We start from the raw sequence: 17,525 nt of genomic DNA on the forward strand, positions 1-17,525 counted from the left end.
GAAAGGAAAAGGAAGAAAAGAGTTTTCTGGTCTATTGGTCTGTTTTCTGTCTTTATGCATGCATAATCGAAGACTGTTCCTGTCTGCCCCTGCACTGCTCCCACTCTTTTCTCTGAGTGGCAAGAATGATAGTACTCCCAAATAACCCTGCTAAGTGTACTACCTTTTATGTTATCTTTTTTCCTATCTGTTCCAAGTCATATTTCCAGCAACCCTGCTAACCCAATTACAAGGTTTGCTGTTCTATCTCCATTTGGTTGCCCCCAGTTGTGCTACTGCAGTGACAAGTCTCAGGCAGCCAGTGATTCACTGCAATACGAATTGGAAGAAATAGTGATAAGACCCTTCAAACAATCACCAGGCCTTGTCTGCGATGCACCTAGACTGTGATCTTACTCATTGCAATACATTACATCCCACAGATGATGACATTTCAAAGTCTGTACTGATAGCATGTTGAAAGTGCTTCTGATTACTACTGGGGCAGCTGCGAGAGGGCAAAGGAGAGCATATTGCTGTAAGAAATAACACCGAGGCATATACCAGCACTACCCTATCAACACTATAATAGGCACAGGAGTCATCCTTCCCTTAGCTTCAACAACCCTGTTCTTGGGAAAATCACCTCCAGTGGCACTTGGCACCTGCAGCTCAATTTAGTCTCACCAATGTCTGCACAGCAAATGAATTCAAACTGGTGATCAGCAGTTTGCTTCTTTTCCTTCTCTGGCTGACACAGATGAGCAGAGAAAAAGCTGGTCTAGTTGGTGCTGCCAATACATAGACAGAATTCTTCCAGATCTTCGATTTCTTACATATTGTTATTTACTTTTATAAAGGAAAGAAAGAGCCTCAAATGCAAAAAATTGGTTCTTTCTCTTTTTCTTCCAGTTAGTTTTTACTCTGTTTGCACACAGGAATGCCTAGGCATTTATCTCTTCATTAAAGTTTTTTTCCAGAACTTTGATTGTCATGAAAATCCATGGAACTTCTCTCCAATCTTTATGAGATTATTAGCCGCGGTGAAGAGCAAGAATAAGACAAAAATGCATATGCAGGTAGTTTGGTCACCACATTCTCTCACTCCCAACTTTACTGGGTGAATTTTCAGATAAGTCTAGTGATATATCTGGCATCTCTTTCATAGTTTACCTGCTATTTTTATTTTACTCAAGTGACATAACCAACCACTGGAATTTTCTTGATCTAGGTCTCTAGCACAGAACATATATGAGGATTAAAGACATAGGTACAAAAGGGAACAATGAGAAACAGTCTTGTGCCTGCCATCCTAGTGCATTATTTATTTTGATATCTTCAGGGACAAATCTTCAAAGTGCTTTTTTTCCTACAGAATGTAGAATGGATATTAGTCTTAAAAAAAAAAAAAAAAAAAAATCTTTAAAGTGCTGTTTTGATAGTAGATGAAGTTGTCTATGAGTTTATGAATCATTTGTTTTGACTGGACTTTAGAGGTTCCTTGGACTGTCTAATGTATTTAAACCAGGATTTTTTTTCTAATAGAGGCAGAACTTATGTTGCTGTAAACCTGACATATTCCAAATTAAATTGTATATAAAGATTCTGTATATAAGTACTTAGACACTTCTGGATTCTAGCATTAAAACTGAAAGCAGTGTTTTTTTGGATGGATGTACTAACTTCAGGTGGACGGTGCAAGAAGTGATTTTGTGTGGAACATTCCAAATAAATGCCAGTAAAGTCCTTAACTCATACTACAACATCATGGGTTTTGCTCTAACTTGTTTATATGAACTATATCAGTCTTCGGCAGAGCTTCTGAGTTTTCTAAATTATATTACTTTCCATATGCTTCCAGTCTCCTGTCATGCAGCCATTTTTCTTTCATTCTTGAGCCCAATTGTTCTGTGAAGCTATTGCTTTCTTACTCGAGAGATGAGTTTCCTCTGTGTCCTAACAGGGATAAAGACGATATTCTTGAGAGTAGTGCAGAGCCACAAACCCCGAGGAGCGTTAGCTGTACTATTCCCTCAATTGAACTTTGGAACCAGAGTATTTCCAGTTCATATGTAAGCCTATTCCTTACACATTTACATGACAGGAATTTCAACAGTGTAAACTGAAACTGATGAGGTCTGAATCTGCCTGGTACAGGGAGTTTTTATATATTCCTACAGCTTTAATTCTGAGAAGTTTTCCTTCCAACTAAGTTTTCTTATAGATTTAGGAAAGCTGTAAAATCACCACAAAGCTTCTTACATATTTATTACATAATAAGAACAAGTAGAGATTGCTGTCCCATATTTTCTGTTATAAGAACCTGTATTTTCTTGTATATAAGCATATCAAAGTTAAATCTGTAGACTGAAATTCTCTAGGTGTCTACTAGAATTATTTCATTTTGGTGAATGTTTCAGCTAATATAGCTCAGTTATTTTTGAGTCTGAAATAGTGTGAAAAGACGTTATTGTATCCATATTTGTTTTAATTAAATTTGCCATGTCATCTCTATAAAGTTAATTGAGGTTAAATTTGGCCCAGTTTATAATAAATGTGTGCACAGCATCTAAGAGAAGGGAGACAAATTCTCCTCTTATCCCTGATCTGCTGCAGCAAAAAGAAAGAAGTGAGGCTATCCTCACTCTCAATGTAGGAGGCTGTGAAAGGAGGCTGTAGGAGAGCAAAAAGAGAAATCAGGTAAAAAGAGAATCAGGTATTGGGATTAAGGGGAGATGGAAGGAGACACCAGGGAGATAGAAATAAGGGGGACTATTTCTTTCCCTTCAGAGGCAGCTTTCTATGATCAATTTACTCTCCTTTGTCAGCAAGGGAGAGAATTATTATCTGAAATTCCTCTATTTGCTCTTGCGGAGAGATAAAGAATAGGCTTACCCCTTAGGAGGAGACAACAGGATCTGTTTTACAGGAGGGATGAGTGGCTGCTGCTGTTGACACTGATGGTAACACAGGAAAAGCTCCAAGACTGAAGCACAAGAAGACCAGGTTCTTGCCTTCACAGACTGAGGACAAGGAGGCAACATTAATTCCTGAATTAAAACAAAGAAAGAAACGAAAAAAACCTAATGGCAAAGAAAAAAAAAGACCTAGTGCAGAAAAAAGAAAAAAAAAAATAGTAGAGAATTAACAAAATAATGAAAATAATGCTGTCTCTGCCAAGCAGCAACTTGGCACAAACAGGCAGCATTTTTCCTGTGCCTGAGTATTTGTTGAACTGGGTTGTAAATTTACAGTATTTTAAACTGAGTGCCAAGGTTTGTGACACCAGTAAACAGTATGTAGTAGCTCAGTGATGAGTACACCCTGATTGTGCATAAACATCATACAGTGATGATGGGTGAAATCTGGAAAACAGCGATGATGTAATTGATGTGGAATGTATTTCTTTAAAATAGTTTAAAAAGGGGAAGCGTTGCTCAAACAAGGAAGTGAAAGCAATAGCAGTAAACAAATTGCTGTGTTTATTAAAATGAGTGAAAAAAACATATAGTCTGTTTTTTGGACAGGATCTTCTGTTGGCTCAATTTGCATAAAGCCATTTATGCTAGATATTTCTAGCAGCAATGACCTGAAATGCAGGTTTGTTTGTTTTTTTTTAATTATTTTTTACCCCAGTTCTTCCTTAAATTTACAGTCCTCTTTAGGTTAGTTAACCTAGAAAGGAAGAAAAGGAGAAATGACATTTTGTATGTGTTTGCCAGGAAGATAAAAAGAGTATTAACCCCACCTTATCACTACCACAGTTTGCACAGCCTGTGCTGCATGCACTCTTATACAACATGATGTACTTAAAATGACATGATTGCACAGCTTCTCTCTTCATAGCAGCACTGTTCTTTCAAGATATGATTTGCAGCCTTGTAGCCTTAAATCATACCCCTTACTGTGAAATATAATTTTAAATGTAATAGCTTTGTAATGTTTCCATGATTGCCTTACAAAGACCTCCCTTAGATTTTGCAAGATATTCTGCAGAGTAGCACTTAAAAGTCCTCAAGAGTACATCTGTAAACTAATCAGACCATCTGAAAGGAGAGAAGATTTAGCAGGCAAACAGGGTGAAGCATTGCTTATTTCACTGTGCTTTGTGAAAGAAAGCCATGTTGCTGTGGGACAGGAGATTTGATATTCAGAAATAATTCGTACCCTTTGTTAAGCCCTGATTCAGCAAAGTGTTAAAGTATGTTCTGTTATGAGCTTCCCAGCTTTTCATTTTGCTGCTCCTTAAGATCTCTACTGAATCAGAAGCAGCAAGCTAAATAGAATGGTGGAGATAAAGTTTTTCATGGATTTGCTTGCATAAAGCCTATTTCATGGTGATGTTAAATGAGTGCAAATAGTAAAAATTCTTCGTTTCAGCAAATTAGCATCATAAGGTTCCTCTAGGGGTAGGAGTTTAGAAAGGTCATCTGCTTTTTTGTTGGATTGCTTCATAACTGTAAAAAAGTTGGAAGCTTTTTTATCTTTTGGTCTGAAATGAAGTAGTCTAAATGGAATGCAGGATTGACAGCCTACTTTGAATCGTCTTGGTGTGATCCCTGACTGCAGTTCACATTTTAAACTACTGTTGTGCCTCCTGTGACTATAGTCTATATACTGTATACTATAGACTGGAGTCTATAGACTCCAGTGACTATAGTCACTGCCTAATCAAGTACCTCATCCTTCAAATGCTAAACTTTCCACCTTTGTGTTGGCAGACTCCTTGAACTGCACTTTCTATGGCCCACTCTTTGGGTGAACTTCATGATTATCTTTTAGGAGTCATATTACCCTGTTACTTGTATAGTTGTACTTTGTTTCCTACTGCTAGAAGATCCTAAGAATAGAGGCTTGAATTGCTTATTTTTTGTAGACTTTTATTTTGTGTATTGTTTAGACAGATGGTCTTTAACTGGTGTTTGCATGTCAAGAATTTTTTTACCTGCCTGCAAGCGGTGAGATAAGAGCAGCGATGGGTAATGTTTGGGCTGCACTGGTACAGCTAAATTCAAGGGGATGGAGATATGCGGGGTTTGTGGATACCACTCTCACTCTTAGGTTTCTTCAGCATTCTACTGATAAGTAACTAAAGAGTTTTATCCTCATCCATTTTGCTTTTCTTATTATGTGTTAAATATTGTTAAGACTGAATTAAAGTTAATGTAACTGGGAGGAGAATGAAAAAAATGAAGAGTTTTGGAATATTTCTATAGCCATGTCCTTGGTTCCAGTCAAATGAAAGAAGGTTCATATCTGATTTTTGGCTTTATTGGGAGCTACAGTTTCTCTACTGATATGGGTGTCAGCAGTATAGCAATTGTCCATGAATTCAAGTGCCCTCCACCATATTTTGTCAATTTGACAGTGAATGCCATCATCAGTCATTTGTTAATCTTTTCCAATATAATAACTTAAGCAAAATGTTCCCTTCTAAAACCAGCAGAAGGGGCTTGTTTCAAGCTGTTGAAGTCATCTGCTCTTTTTTCATTTCTTTTCTACCCTTTTTCCTCTCATTTTAGGGAAGCAATGTAATGGAGGACCAAGATCTCTTGGAAATAGGAATACTTAACTCTGGACATAGACAGAGAATACTCCAAGCAATTCAGCTTCTCCCAAAGGTATAGTTTCTGCTATTATCCAAGTGTGAGAACTAGCACCTACAGCTTTCACATTTTTTAAAGTTAAAAAACATAAACATAATTCCCTACTGGTCTTGTTACCATTTGTTGTATGTGCAAAAGTATAATAAAGTAATATCATTACATTGAACCCACTTTGTATGGACAATTAACAAATAAAGCAAAGGAATGTAAAATCTGTAATTTCAAATTACAGCTTTTAAGAATTCATTTTAATTTCTTCTAGTTTTTTAATCTTTTTATACACTCTGTCATTACAAATGTGTAAATAAGGCTGTCAATGAATACTGGATGTTTGATCTGAAAGTACTTTTCCCTTTGAAGAAAGAATCTTGTAAGTATTCTTCATACCTTTAGATGAAACATGTTTTTCCTAATACTTGCCTTTTATGTATGATTTGGAGACTTCCTATAGGCTCCATATTTGATTTACTGCTTTGTATTTTTGCTTCTCAGCTGTGGACATAACAACTTGCAGTCATTTTCCAATCATTTTTTAGTTCTAGCTAATTTAAGCTACAGATTTTAAAATCAGCATTATAAAAGCATGGTTCTTATATTTTGCACAACAGCATGATATCAGTGCAGGCTTCTGCTAGTGTTCCTAAACAAAGAAATTTGAATAGGTAAGTGAAAGAGATACTGGGCTAAGCGTGAAAACTTACTGATTTTGTGTAAGGAAACTGTAAGGAAAATGAATGGAAAGCCATAGACATCACTAATTCTCAGAGGGCTGCCATGAGAGATACTGAGGCAGGAATAGCATCTGGTGTAAAGTGCATGGAGTACTCTGGAGTTTGGGAGCAGCATGTGTGGAATGATCAAGGTAAAGAGAGATTAAACTGTTTGCAGTGTGACAGTGATGGAGAGTGAGAAGAGCCATTAAAGGATTTTTCAGTTTGGATCATGAGTCTGATTCTGCCAAGAGGAATTTTGATTCATCATAGTTAGAAAAGGTTTTATGGATTGCCTGTAAAAGAGAACAAGGGTTTATTTTGTATAGGGAATATGTAAAGTTGTGAATTGCTTCCACTGGTGGATGTGCTAGACAATCTTTGTATACTACAATTTGAGTCTGTGCACTGAAACAACAAACATGATTAAAGACAGTAATATTCCATATACCATATTAGACAAGTGAGATAAATGGTGCAAGTATTAGTGTATATAAAAGTAGCATTTGATGAATTACAATAGATATTTATAGTTTAAATGTGAATTTATGAATTATTCAACAATGCTATCATTCAAAAAAAATCTTTGCAATTTTAATCCCTGCTCTTAGTTGATGTATTTTTTTTGTTTTTCATATTTCATGAAGAAACCAACTCTTTTTTATTCATTTAAATTGTTCAGAATTAATGAATGATTTTTTAATATTCCATGTTTTAGTGCTATATGAAAATATTTATAATTATCAAAGAATCATAGAATGGCTTAGGTTGGAGGGAACACTAAAGATCATCCAGTTCCAACTCCCCTTCCATGGTCAGGGTTGCCAATTACTAGATCAGGCTGCCCAGGGTCCCATCCAAACTGGCTTTGAATGCCTCCCGAGATGGGGCATCCACCACGTTCTCTGTTCCACCACCTCACTACTCTCTGAGTGAAGCATTTGTTCCTAAAATGTAATCTAAATCTCCACTCTTTTAATTTAAAGTCATTTCCCCTTGTCCTTTCATTATCAGATCATTTTAAAAGTAGATCCTCCTCCTGCTTGTAAGCTCCCATTCAGGTAATGGAAGGTCACAATGAGGTCTCTCCAGAGCCTTCTTTTCTTCTCCAAGCTAAACAAGCCCAACTCCCTCAACCTATCTTCACTGGAGGGCTCCAGCTCTTTGATTATACTCGTGGCCCTCTGCTGGGCCTGCTCCAACAGCTCCACATCCTTCTTGTGCTGACACAGTACTCCAGATGGGACCTCATGAAGGCAGAGTAGAGGGAGGCAATCCCCTCTCCTTCCCTGCTGGCCACCCCTCTTGATGCATCCTAGGATGCTGTTGGCCTTCCAGGCTGCAAGAGCATGCTATTGTCTTATGTCCAGCTTTTTGTCCATCAGGACCCCCAAGTCTTTCTCCACAGAGCCACAGTGAATTCTCCCAGTCTGTAATTGTATCTGAGATAGCCTCAATTCAAGTGTAACACCTTGCACTTGGCCTTGTTAAACCTCATGCACTCACTTTTCAAGCATGTCCAGGTCCCTCTGGATGGCATCCTTCCCTTCCATTGTGTCAGCTGCACCACAGCTTAGAGTCATAAGTAAACTTCCTGAGGGTACACTCCATCCCACTGACTATGTCATTAGTAAAGATGTTGAAGAGCACTGGTCCCAAGATGGACCCCTGGGGGACACCACTTGTGACCAGCCTCCACCTGGACACAGAGCTGTTGGAAACAACCCTCTGGCTACAACCATCCAATCAATTCTTTATCCACCTGATAGTCCAGCCTTAAAATCTATTTCTCTCCAAATTGGAGATAAGGATGTGGTGTGGGACAACATCAATGAGAGTAAGTCCAGATAGACAACATCAGTTGCCCTTCTGTTGTCCACCAGTCCCATCACTCCATCATAGGAGGCCACCCAATTGGTCAGCCATGATCTGCCCTTGGTAAAGCCATGCTGGCAGTCTCAGATCACCTCCTCATCTTGCATGTGCCTTAACGTCTCTCCCAGGAGGATCTGCTCCATGATCTTCCCAGGCGCAGAGGTGAGGATCATTGGCCTGTAGTTCCCCGGATCTTCTTTCTCCCTTTCTTGAATATGGAAGTGGTGTTTTTCAGTCACAAGGAACTTCACCTGAAAGCCATGATTTTTCAAATATGATGGAAAGCAGCTTGGAAGCTACATCAGCCCATTCATTCAGAGCTCTGGGATGTATGTTGTCTGACCCTGTAGACTTGTACACATTCAGCTTCATGTGGTAGTCTTGGACTTGCTCCACTCTTGCCCTGTGAGAGATTTTGCTCCTCTGGCCCCTGCTTAGAAGTTCAGGGACATGAGAAGCCTGACTGATTATGAAGACCAAGGCAAAGAACTTGTTAAGTACCTCAGCCTTCTCCATGTCTGAGAAGGTCAGCTCTCCCCTTATGTTTATGAGAGGGGGCACATTCTCCTTTGCCTGTCATTTCTGACCAGCGTATCTAAAGAAACCCTTCTTGTTGTTCATCACATCCCTTGCCAATTTTAATTCCATCTGTGTCTTGGCTTTTCTAATCCCATCCCTGCACAGCTGGACAGCATCCCTATATTCTTTCCAGGCCATCCCTCCCTGCTTCTACTGCTTTTACTCTTTTTCCCCTGAGCCTGGACAATGGGTTCTTTCTCAGCCACACTGGTTTCCTGCCTCTTTTGCCTGATTTCTTATTCTGGGGGATGGAACGCTCTTCTGCTTTCAGACAGGCATCCTTGAAGTGCTGCCAGCTCTGCTCTGTTCCTTTCTCCCTAAGGACAAAGGTTGAATATCCTCATCAGGATGAGAGCCTGCAAGAACAATACTTCTTGCAGCTAAAGCAAGAAGGCCTCATCAACAGACTCCTCTTGATCAGATGGCCTGTAGTAGACCCTGATCACCAGATGCCCTTTATTGATCCATAATTTTAATCCATAGGCTCTCAACCTGTTCATGAACTACTTCTCAGAGGCAGCTCTTCTCAGTCTATCCACTTCTTAACTTAGAGGGCAACTCCCACACACCTCCCAGCTTGCCTATCCCTCCTAAAAAACTAATAGCCATCAATCATGGTATTCTAGTTCTATGAGTCATCCCACCATGTTTCCGTGACAGCAGTGATAGTTTTTCAATTGCACCACGGTTTCCATTTCCTCCTGCTTATTACTTCCCATGCTGTGTGCATTGGTATAAAGGCAGTTCAGCTGGCTTTTGGCCACATTACCTTCTTGAAGAAGCTCTAAGACCTCTGGAATGAAGTTGAGATTTTTCCCCATTGATTCATAAAGTGACAGTGTTCCCTGAATCTTTCTTTTCCTCAGCAGTACATCCCCTTCCCCCATTAAATCTAGTTAAAGCCCTGGTGATGAGTTCTGACAGCTTACTGCCTAGGATCTTCTTGCCCCTCCAGATCAATTGTGTCCCTCCCCAACTCAGCCTTCCCGATTTATAGAAGTTGTGTCCTAGATCATAGAAACCAAAGCCCTGGGCATGACACTATCCATGCAGCCATTCATTTAATTGGTCTGTTATTTTCCTCCTGCCTGAACCTCAGCCTCTCTCCAGCCAGTAGGACTGAGGAGAACTTTACCTGAACTTCCGTTTCTTTCAGCGTGTTCCCAAGTGACATTTATATATATTTTTTTATTTTCCAGTCCCAGCTTCATGAGACCCAGTTTGAAAGACAAGAGTGGATAGTAGTCCTCTGGCTTTATCTTACGTGGTATCTTTTTCCTTATATATATATAAATCTATATCTCAAATGCAGGCTGGCAGGCAGTAAACCTTTCTAGAGGGCAAGATCTCATCTGGATGGCAAATGAGTGCCTCAGCATCCCTCAGCAGATTCTCCAATTACTGAGACCCTTCACCTTTTTTTAGTGGCACTGGTTGTGACTCTGGTTCTTGGTTAGATCTTTTTAATGTGGTTGCCCCTTTCTGGTTCCAAACCTCCATTTATGCCTTCTCCTTCCACCCCGTAGTTTCATATCTATTGGCTAGGGAGGCTTTGGTGGAGAGGGGGGGATGGGCTTGTCCTCCTGACCCAAGCAGAGACAAGGTTCCTGTCTCCTTCATCCTGAACATTTGCCCTCTGTCAGGTTGGAAACCTTCTTATCTTCTTCCCCTTGATGGGGCATAAGACAGAGTTATTGGGCTGCCTGTACCACTGCATAATGCCAGGCATCAATCTCTCCAGCTGCTGGATATATCTCAGCCTGGCAACTTCCTCTCACAGCCTGGTTAGCTGCTCAAAAAGATCATCAAGCTGGGTGTGCTTGCACCCGCAACACCCTCACTCACCTCAGTCCTTTGGATGACTTCCAGATTCTGAAGCTTCCCACAGCCAGAGGTCTGGGCAGCAATGTTGCCCCCTAGGAGGTCCACCTGTGTAAACGTGTGAGCCCAGAAAGATTATGGGCCCTCCATCAGAGTTGTGGTCATCATCTTAGTTTCAATGGGGTGCCTCACCCACAAGAAAGGAGCAAGCTCCCTAACACCCTCCCTGTTTGCCTTGCCAGCGTCAACTGCAGCACAAACTGCCGTACCCATCTGTCTGCACATCCTGTTCACAGCACCCCTGGGAACATCCTTTGTATGAGCAAGGGTTGGATGCCATCACTCCCAGCTCTGTCCACATTGTGTTAGAGCTGCTTCTCATCACTGACTTCAGTCTTCCCACTCAGGGGAGGCAGGGGCCACTTTTTGCAGTTTTTCCACCATTTTGTTGCAATTTTGCCTCTGCAAAGCATCCATTGGTGCCAGGAAGTTGACTTTTCTCACTCTTCAATACTGATTTCCTAAAGAATTGTGGTATCTCTGTATTTCAAACACCACTAGTATATTTAGGAACTATTTGCTAACGCCTGATGTAGTTTTAAATAGGAAAAAAAATCCAGGTATTTATCCAAATATAGATCAGTTTATTTTGTATTTTCTTATACTGTGTTTAACCATTATAAAAAGGCATGTATGAACCAGAATTCTCAAAATAGAATATTTTTCCTTAATAATTCTGTATTTGAGGAAAACATTTCATACAGGAGTAAGCTAATATTTTTGTAACAGATAAGGAGAGTTGGGATCTTTTTTTGCTTGTTATTTTATCCTTTTTGTTAGATTAGAGATAGCAGCCCACATTCTCATCTTACACTAATGTAGTTTAAGTTATTCAAGTTTCACATTAATATTAACTAGAGTACTTTATGGTTTGTTATTATTAGATAAGGTTAAGATGTGACAGTAGAAATATAATTTGTAAAGTTAATTCTTAAAAGGGACATATTTTATGCATGACACCAGTTTTAGAGCAAATGTCTTAGCAGAGTTTGATATTACATTCAGAATTTTTTTTGTGTGTTAACAGAATGAAATCAATAAATCTTTGGAAATGGATTTTATATGTTTTATTAAAAGGAAGTTCAGATGTGTAGAGAGCCAGAGACCATGCTTGAAAGTATACTAAATTTGCAAGTACAAGGACTTCAGAAAAAACCTAATACTGAGGGAGTACTTGTTTGCAGGATATGCATAATTGACTAAGAAAACAATAGAAGTCACAATGTGTCATTTTCAGTTATCTCGGCATCCAGAGTCTATGTGCAAGTGAATTCTCAATGGATTCCTAAGTGGTTGAAAATAATTATCCTAGCTCATCTGAGGACCTAGATGAGAAAAAGGAATTTTTTCATGTCAGTTGCTCAGTATAAAGCTCCTTCTCCCAGCCCGTAATGGGAACGCATTCTCTCATTTGACAGATGGAAGAATGTTGTTAGCTTAAAGCACCATTTTCCTGGCTTCAGAGCTATTCTTATAGCATGCAGCTTGTTCCTTCCTGCACAGAGAGGTTTCACGTCTGAGAATCTTGTAGCAGTGGCATGCAGGCAGCAAGTCTGTTTCCTGGGTGCTTTGCAGAAGCAGACAAAAAGTAGGACATGAGTGGGGTATTGAGCACATGCTCTCTGTAAATAGTGTTATATGAGCAGTAAAGCTGTGCTTCTAAAAAGCGCTAAATCTATTACTCATATGTAACACCCATTTGTGTAAGCACATCAAATCTGGCATTTAGGAACACAGAACTACTTTGCTTGTGCCCGTTAACTATGCTGTGTATATAGCAGAGGGACCACATCATATATTTGCTATTTGCTATCAGTTGGTTTAGGTGTTGCAGAGATTAGCAATCTATTTTGAATCCTGGTGTTTAATTCTCTCTCATTCAGCACAGCTAACAGATAGATCACCAGCACTTCCATTCCTAATGACAGTGACCAAAGGAGGAGATGCTACAAAGTGGGTATCCTAACATTTATGTCCCTTTCTAGCAATGACTTCTTGGTTTTGTTATGGTCTGCTGGAATTGAAGATGTAAAACAGGTGTCAAAGGAAGTGCTTTCTTTCCTGCTGTTTTTCTTCCTTCTAACACCTCTCAAAGTTACTTACCAAACTTGGAAGGAGGTCACTCACCAGCTCATTACACTGCTTCTAAGGCCATAAGGACAGAAAAAAAAGTGTTAGATTCAGCACAGCACAGAAGTTTTTCAACTCTGAAACACAAAGGAATGGATCACTAGAACAGAGCAGTTGTTAGAAACATCCATGCTATAGTTCAGGGTGTTTATCTCAGAGTGGTGCTTCTATTCATGTGCTTCAAAGCTGTCTGATGAATGTAGTCCCACTAATGTTCTCCTTTTTTCCTTCTGTTAGTGAGCTACACCTGATGGGACATGAAATCGTTTCTCTGTTTCATGTAAATTACAGTAGCTATCACTGGTCCTGTCACCATTGCCCATTGAGCAAGTCTTATTTCTTCTCATGCTTTTTTACATTGTTTTTTGTGGCTGACTCCATAGTGCCTACTCTCTCCCCTGAGGCAAGCTAATATGCTAAAGGAGAGAAAGTGCTATTTTCTATAATGACATCCTGAATGTCCTAGACTTTCTGCACATACTTCTATCTGAGAAAGAAGATACTGATAATTACTTTCTGGATGTCTTTCCTAGTGTGGCTATTTTTCTCCAGGTATTCACCCTTTGTAAGCTCCATCAGGACCCCTAATGGGATCTACATTCCCATCTGCAACCTTTCTCAGATCAGGGGGACTCAGTTCTCCCATAACTTTTACTCTTAAGGCATAGCCAGCTAATCCTTGTGACTAATGCAGACTTGGTGGTAGAGTTGTCAACCACTTGATTCAAATCTTTGTGTCTCTTGAAGAGCATAATTTCCTTCAGACACATTTCCTATAAATACCCCATAGGTGAAGCTGAAGAGATTGTTGGGTTTTCTGACCATCACAAAAAATAACATTAGTAAAAGGTGGAGAAAATAAATTAGAGATTGTATTTGGTGCATTCCTGCTTCTGGTCTTCTGATTTACTTTCCTCCAAAAAGAAAACTATATTGTAGTGTACATACAAGTATAAGGTATAATGGGTACCCAAAATATTCTGCAAACCAAACCAGTGTGAAGTGGAGGCAATGATCAGATTACTTTTAAGTCATGCTTTGGCAGCAAACCATAGTACTGTTGGGTTAAAGAGAATGTTGCTAGTTCAACTGCTAGTGCAGTTGACAGCATATTGTTGAACGGAAACCAGTCAGGGCTACTGAGGACACAAGAGAGGGTGAGTGTTGCCAGTTATGTGTCAGTCTGTTGATCTGTTGTAAATCTCCAGCAATTTGTGCTGAAGTACTAACAAATACCCAAGGGGCTGCTCTCAAAAGTTATCATCATAGAAACTCTTGAGATCAAAGGCCACACATTCTAATTAGTTCACAACTTTCTTATTTAGGGCTTCTTAAGATTACATCATATCAAACAGAAATGTCCTGAACTGTCACATAAAGCATCTTAGTAACACTGAATGTTCTTCCCTTGTTCCACATACGGCGACTGGTGAACAACGAGTCTCTTAAGGCTTCTGGATGTGGAACTAACTATTTCAAATTTTCCAAAGGAAAAAATATGTTTGCGTGCATCTATTTTTCTTTTCATTCAGAAGACAGATTCAAACTGCAAAAAGTTACAGAAGGGATGCTTGATAATCTTCTGTAATACTGGTAATCTTCTGTAGGAAACTCTGAACTTAATTCATGATCATCTGGATTTTGCATTAGTGCAGGATGCTGAATCAGGCTATGCTGCAAAGTGAATGTGACTATATTGTCTTTTTATATTAAGCTCCACAGGAAGACTGAAAGATTTTGACTAGCAGAAAGAAAAGTCAAACATTACTGGGACACAGCTTCAACTAGTTGATTTTTTTAATATGTGGCAAGGTGGAAAAGAAACACAAAACTTTTGTGTATGGCTCTTTCTTACCCACTGTGCCTTTGCAGGCAGGTCCTTGTTTTCACCCAGTGACATTTGCAGCATCAGCAGCAATTAAAAAATCTACTCAGATCTGTAGGAAGTTCTGCTGGTCTGCTTGAGAACTGTCTCTCTGTTCCTGTCCTGATTCCCCCTCAGCCTTCTCCCCTTACCGCAGTCCGGAATTAATCAGATTGGTAATTGATAGTTTTGTATACATTCCTGGGAGAGATGATTAAATGTCTCAGAAAGGCCAACATTTTATAAGAAAGCATTATGTACCTGCTAAAAAGATCTTGCAAACCTACACAAGTGTGTAAATTCACTGTAATTGCTGCTGTCATTTAAAAAGCTGTGAAAGTCGAGTCATCTCTTTCTCCTTATGCAGAAGATAAAAAGCTTGATTTTAATACAGTGATGAGATCCGCCAGATAATGATATAACCTGTAGAGAAAATAGCATTAGTTCCCTTCTGTCTGAGATGAACACAATAAACTAGTAACAGTCCGTTTTATTGAATTCACCAGTGCATACATGATTATTGTAAAGCTCCATTCATGTTTACTTGGACACCTGTAAGAGACAAAAGTCATGTAAAGTACCATTTATTCTTATGTAAAACTGGTATACATGCAGTCTCTTGTAAAGGATTTCTCAACCCAGTGGAATGCTATTTGATATTAACATCTGGCTATGAGAAACTGCTCTTCCTGGCTTCTGCTTTCTATTCATTTCAGAGGAAGCAATGCTAGTGAAAGATCAGTGAGACTAAGAAGAGAAATCTCCTGTTTTGTGCCTTCCTCTGTGCTTAGTTTATATCATATTTTCTTCAACATTTCTTTTTCTCTATCACTCCTAAATCTTATGGGCTTCATGCTTAGATTTTTTAATAGTCAGCATTCTAAAATCATCTGCAATGAAACAGCTAGCAACAATACTGCTCTTTAAATAGAGTAACCTAATGAACTGGAAGCACCGTCTGTGGAAGAACAACTGCTTCTATTTATGAGCAGTTAATCATTGAAAGGCTGTATTTAGAACAGTCAAGACTTGAAACTTAGAAATTTTATACCAGTCAAACAGTGTGGACATATGTGGTTAGATGTTTGACACCACTGGTACATCTGTTGGCTCCGGTATGAAATGATTGAAAATATGGTCAGTAAAATGGGAAGTCTTTTTCTATCAAAAACAAACAGTAATGAACAAAACAAACAAACAATCAGCAGTTAGCATCAATGCGTTATTCTACAATGATCTGTGAGCGGAGACTGAGATTATGGTGTTACATAGGAGAAAGGTACACACAGTTCAAGAGCTGTTACTTGTTAAGGAGAATATGAATACAAAGCAACTAAAGTACATGCTGTAAGAAAGTAAATTGGCAGTGTTTCCAAACAGCTGTATTACAAACTGTTTCTATTTTTATTTAAAAACTCCGTAACATTTTATATGAAACGTAGGTACTGTTAATGATACTATCACGTCTAGATAGCCAATCTGTCAAAGAATATTTGAAAGCAAAAAATTCAGCCAGCTAAGAATGACAGTTAATAAGTTAGATGATGATATTAACAGACATAACAAAACTTTTCGTAGGAGGAAACTGATAGTGAAAGTTTATTAGTTTTCACATATTGGGCACATTTTAGAAAATTTGTTTAGAAAAGAGATTGGTTCTTTTTTTTGTGCCAAACAAATTATTGCTTTTTGGCTGAAACTGCTGGTAGATATCCTAGTTCTGAGATTAATTTTCTGTCATTGGTGTCAGGGAGCAGGAGGCAGGGTCCCCACACCATAGCTGGAGAGCTCAGAGCTGAGAGGGGTGCTGGGGACATAGGGCCATGCTGGTGCCGAAAAGGACAAAGCAACTGTCCAAGAAGAGCAAGGCAGGAATGGTGTCAGTAACTGGGAACATTCACGGCATAAGGCAAATCCACAAAGAGGACAGTCTGAGGTTGATTTCAGAGGATGAGTCAGTGGGAAGGATCAGCAAGGTACTGGTTAGGTACAGGTGTATCTATAGCATAGCTCAGGTGATGGCCAAAGGCATGGGCCTGAGCTCAATTTCAACTCCTGCAGGCTCCATCAAGACTTCTTAGTGCACTCTGTGCGGGTATGACCCATGGTTACTAAGATGCACAATACCTGATTTGGCCTTCCACACAGGCAGCCAGACCACTGAATCACAGATGAGGCAGGAAGAGACCTCTGGTTGCACCTGATCTAAACCCCCTTCTCAGGCATGGCTGCCTAGAACAGGCTGCCAAGGCACGTGTTTTGGTGTCTTTTGAAGATCTTCAAGAAGGAAGACTGCACAGTTTCTGGGCAACCAGTTCCATTGCTCCTTCTCTTGCACAGTAAAGCACTTCCCAGTGTTTCAATGGAACACCCTGTATTCCAGGCTTTGGGGCAGAGAGAGGGGAAATGTTGCATACTCTCCTGGTGCCTGACAATACTCCAGTGCATGTTCACGTAGGCTGCTGAGTGACTTGATGACAATTTTGTCTGTTGGCACCAAGAGTGTGATATTGCTGCATACATTTCAGTCGTTCTCAACATTTTGCTTATTGGGATGTTCTGTGTTTCCATGCTTGCATCCCTTTGCAAATCAGTAGGATTTATATCTGTTTTTCCCTTCTGATGGAGATCTCCTTTGAGAACTCAGAATTCAGAAACTTCCAATGCCGTGTTTGCTTTTCATAGAAACTCATGGGCTTTCAGTATTATGTGCTAAACAGCATGAGGTTTCTTAATCAGCAGGTCAGAAGAAAAATAGTGCTAATCAATATTTATTAAAGTTTAAATAGTAATAAGCAAAAGAAGGACTTTGCAGAATATTCTGTCTGAATTCTCTGAAAATTGCTTCAAAAGTGCTTCACTTTTGTCTATATCAGGAGAAGGGAAACAAAAATACATATT

General features: G+C 39.4%; 1 protein-coding gene across 7 annotated transcripts in view; it reads left to right on the forward strand.

Annotated features, from left to right (window-relative positions):
* ANKS1B (ankyrin repeat and sterile alpha motif domain containing 1B) overlaps nt 1–17,525 on the forward strand; it is a gene marked incomplete at both ends in the record, with an annotated part of 401,710 nt that overhangs the window by 228,670 nt on the left and 155,515 nt on the right. For all 7 annotated transcript variants that reach the window (XM_079549707.1, XM_079549711.1, XM_079549708.1 and 4 more), the window contains one exon: nt 5,502–5,600. In XM_079549707.1, the coding sequence (XP_079405833.1) occupies nt 5,502–5,600 (99 nt within the window). The remainder of the gene's footprint in view (nt 1–5,501; nt 5,601–17,525) is intronic.

The sequence above is a fragment of the Tetrao urogallus genome, assembly GCF_951394365.1.
Source record: "Tetrao urogallus genome assembly, chromosome: 1".
Taxonomy (NCBI): domain Eukaryota; kingdom Metazoa; phylum Chordata; class Aves; order Galliformes; family Phasianidae; genus Tetrao; species Tetrao urogallus.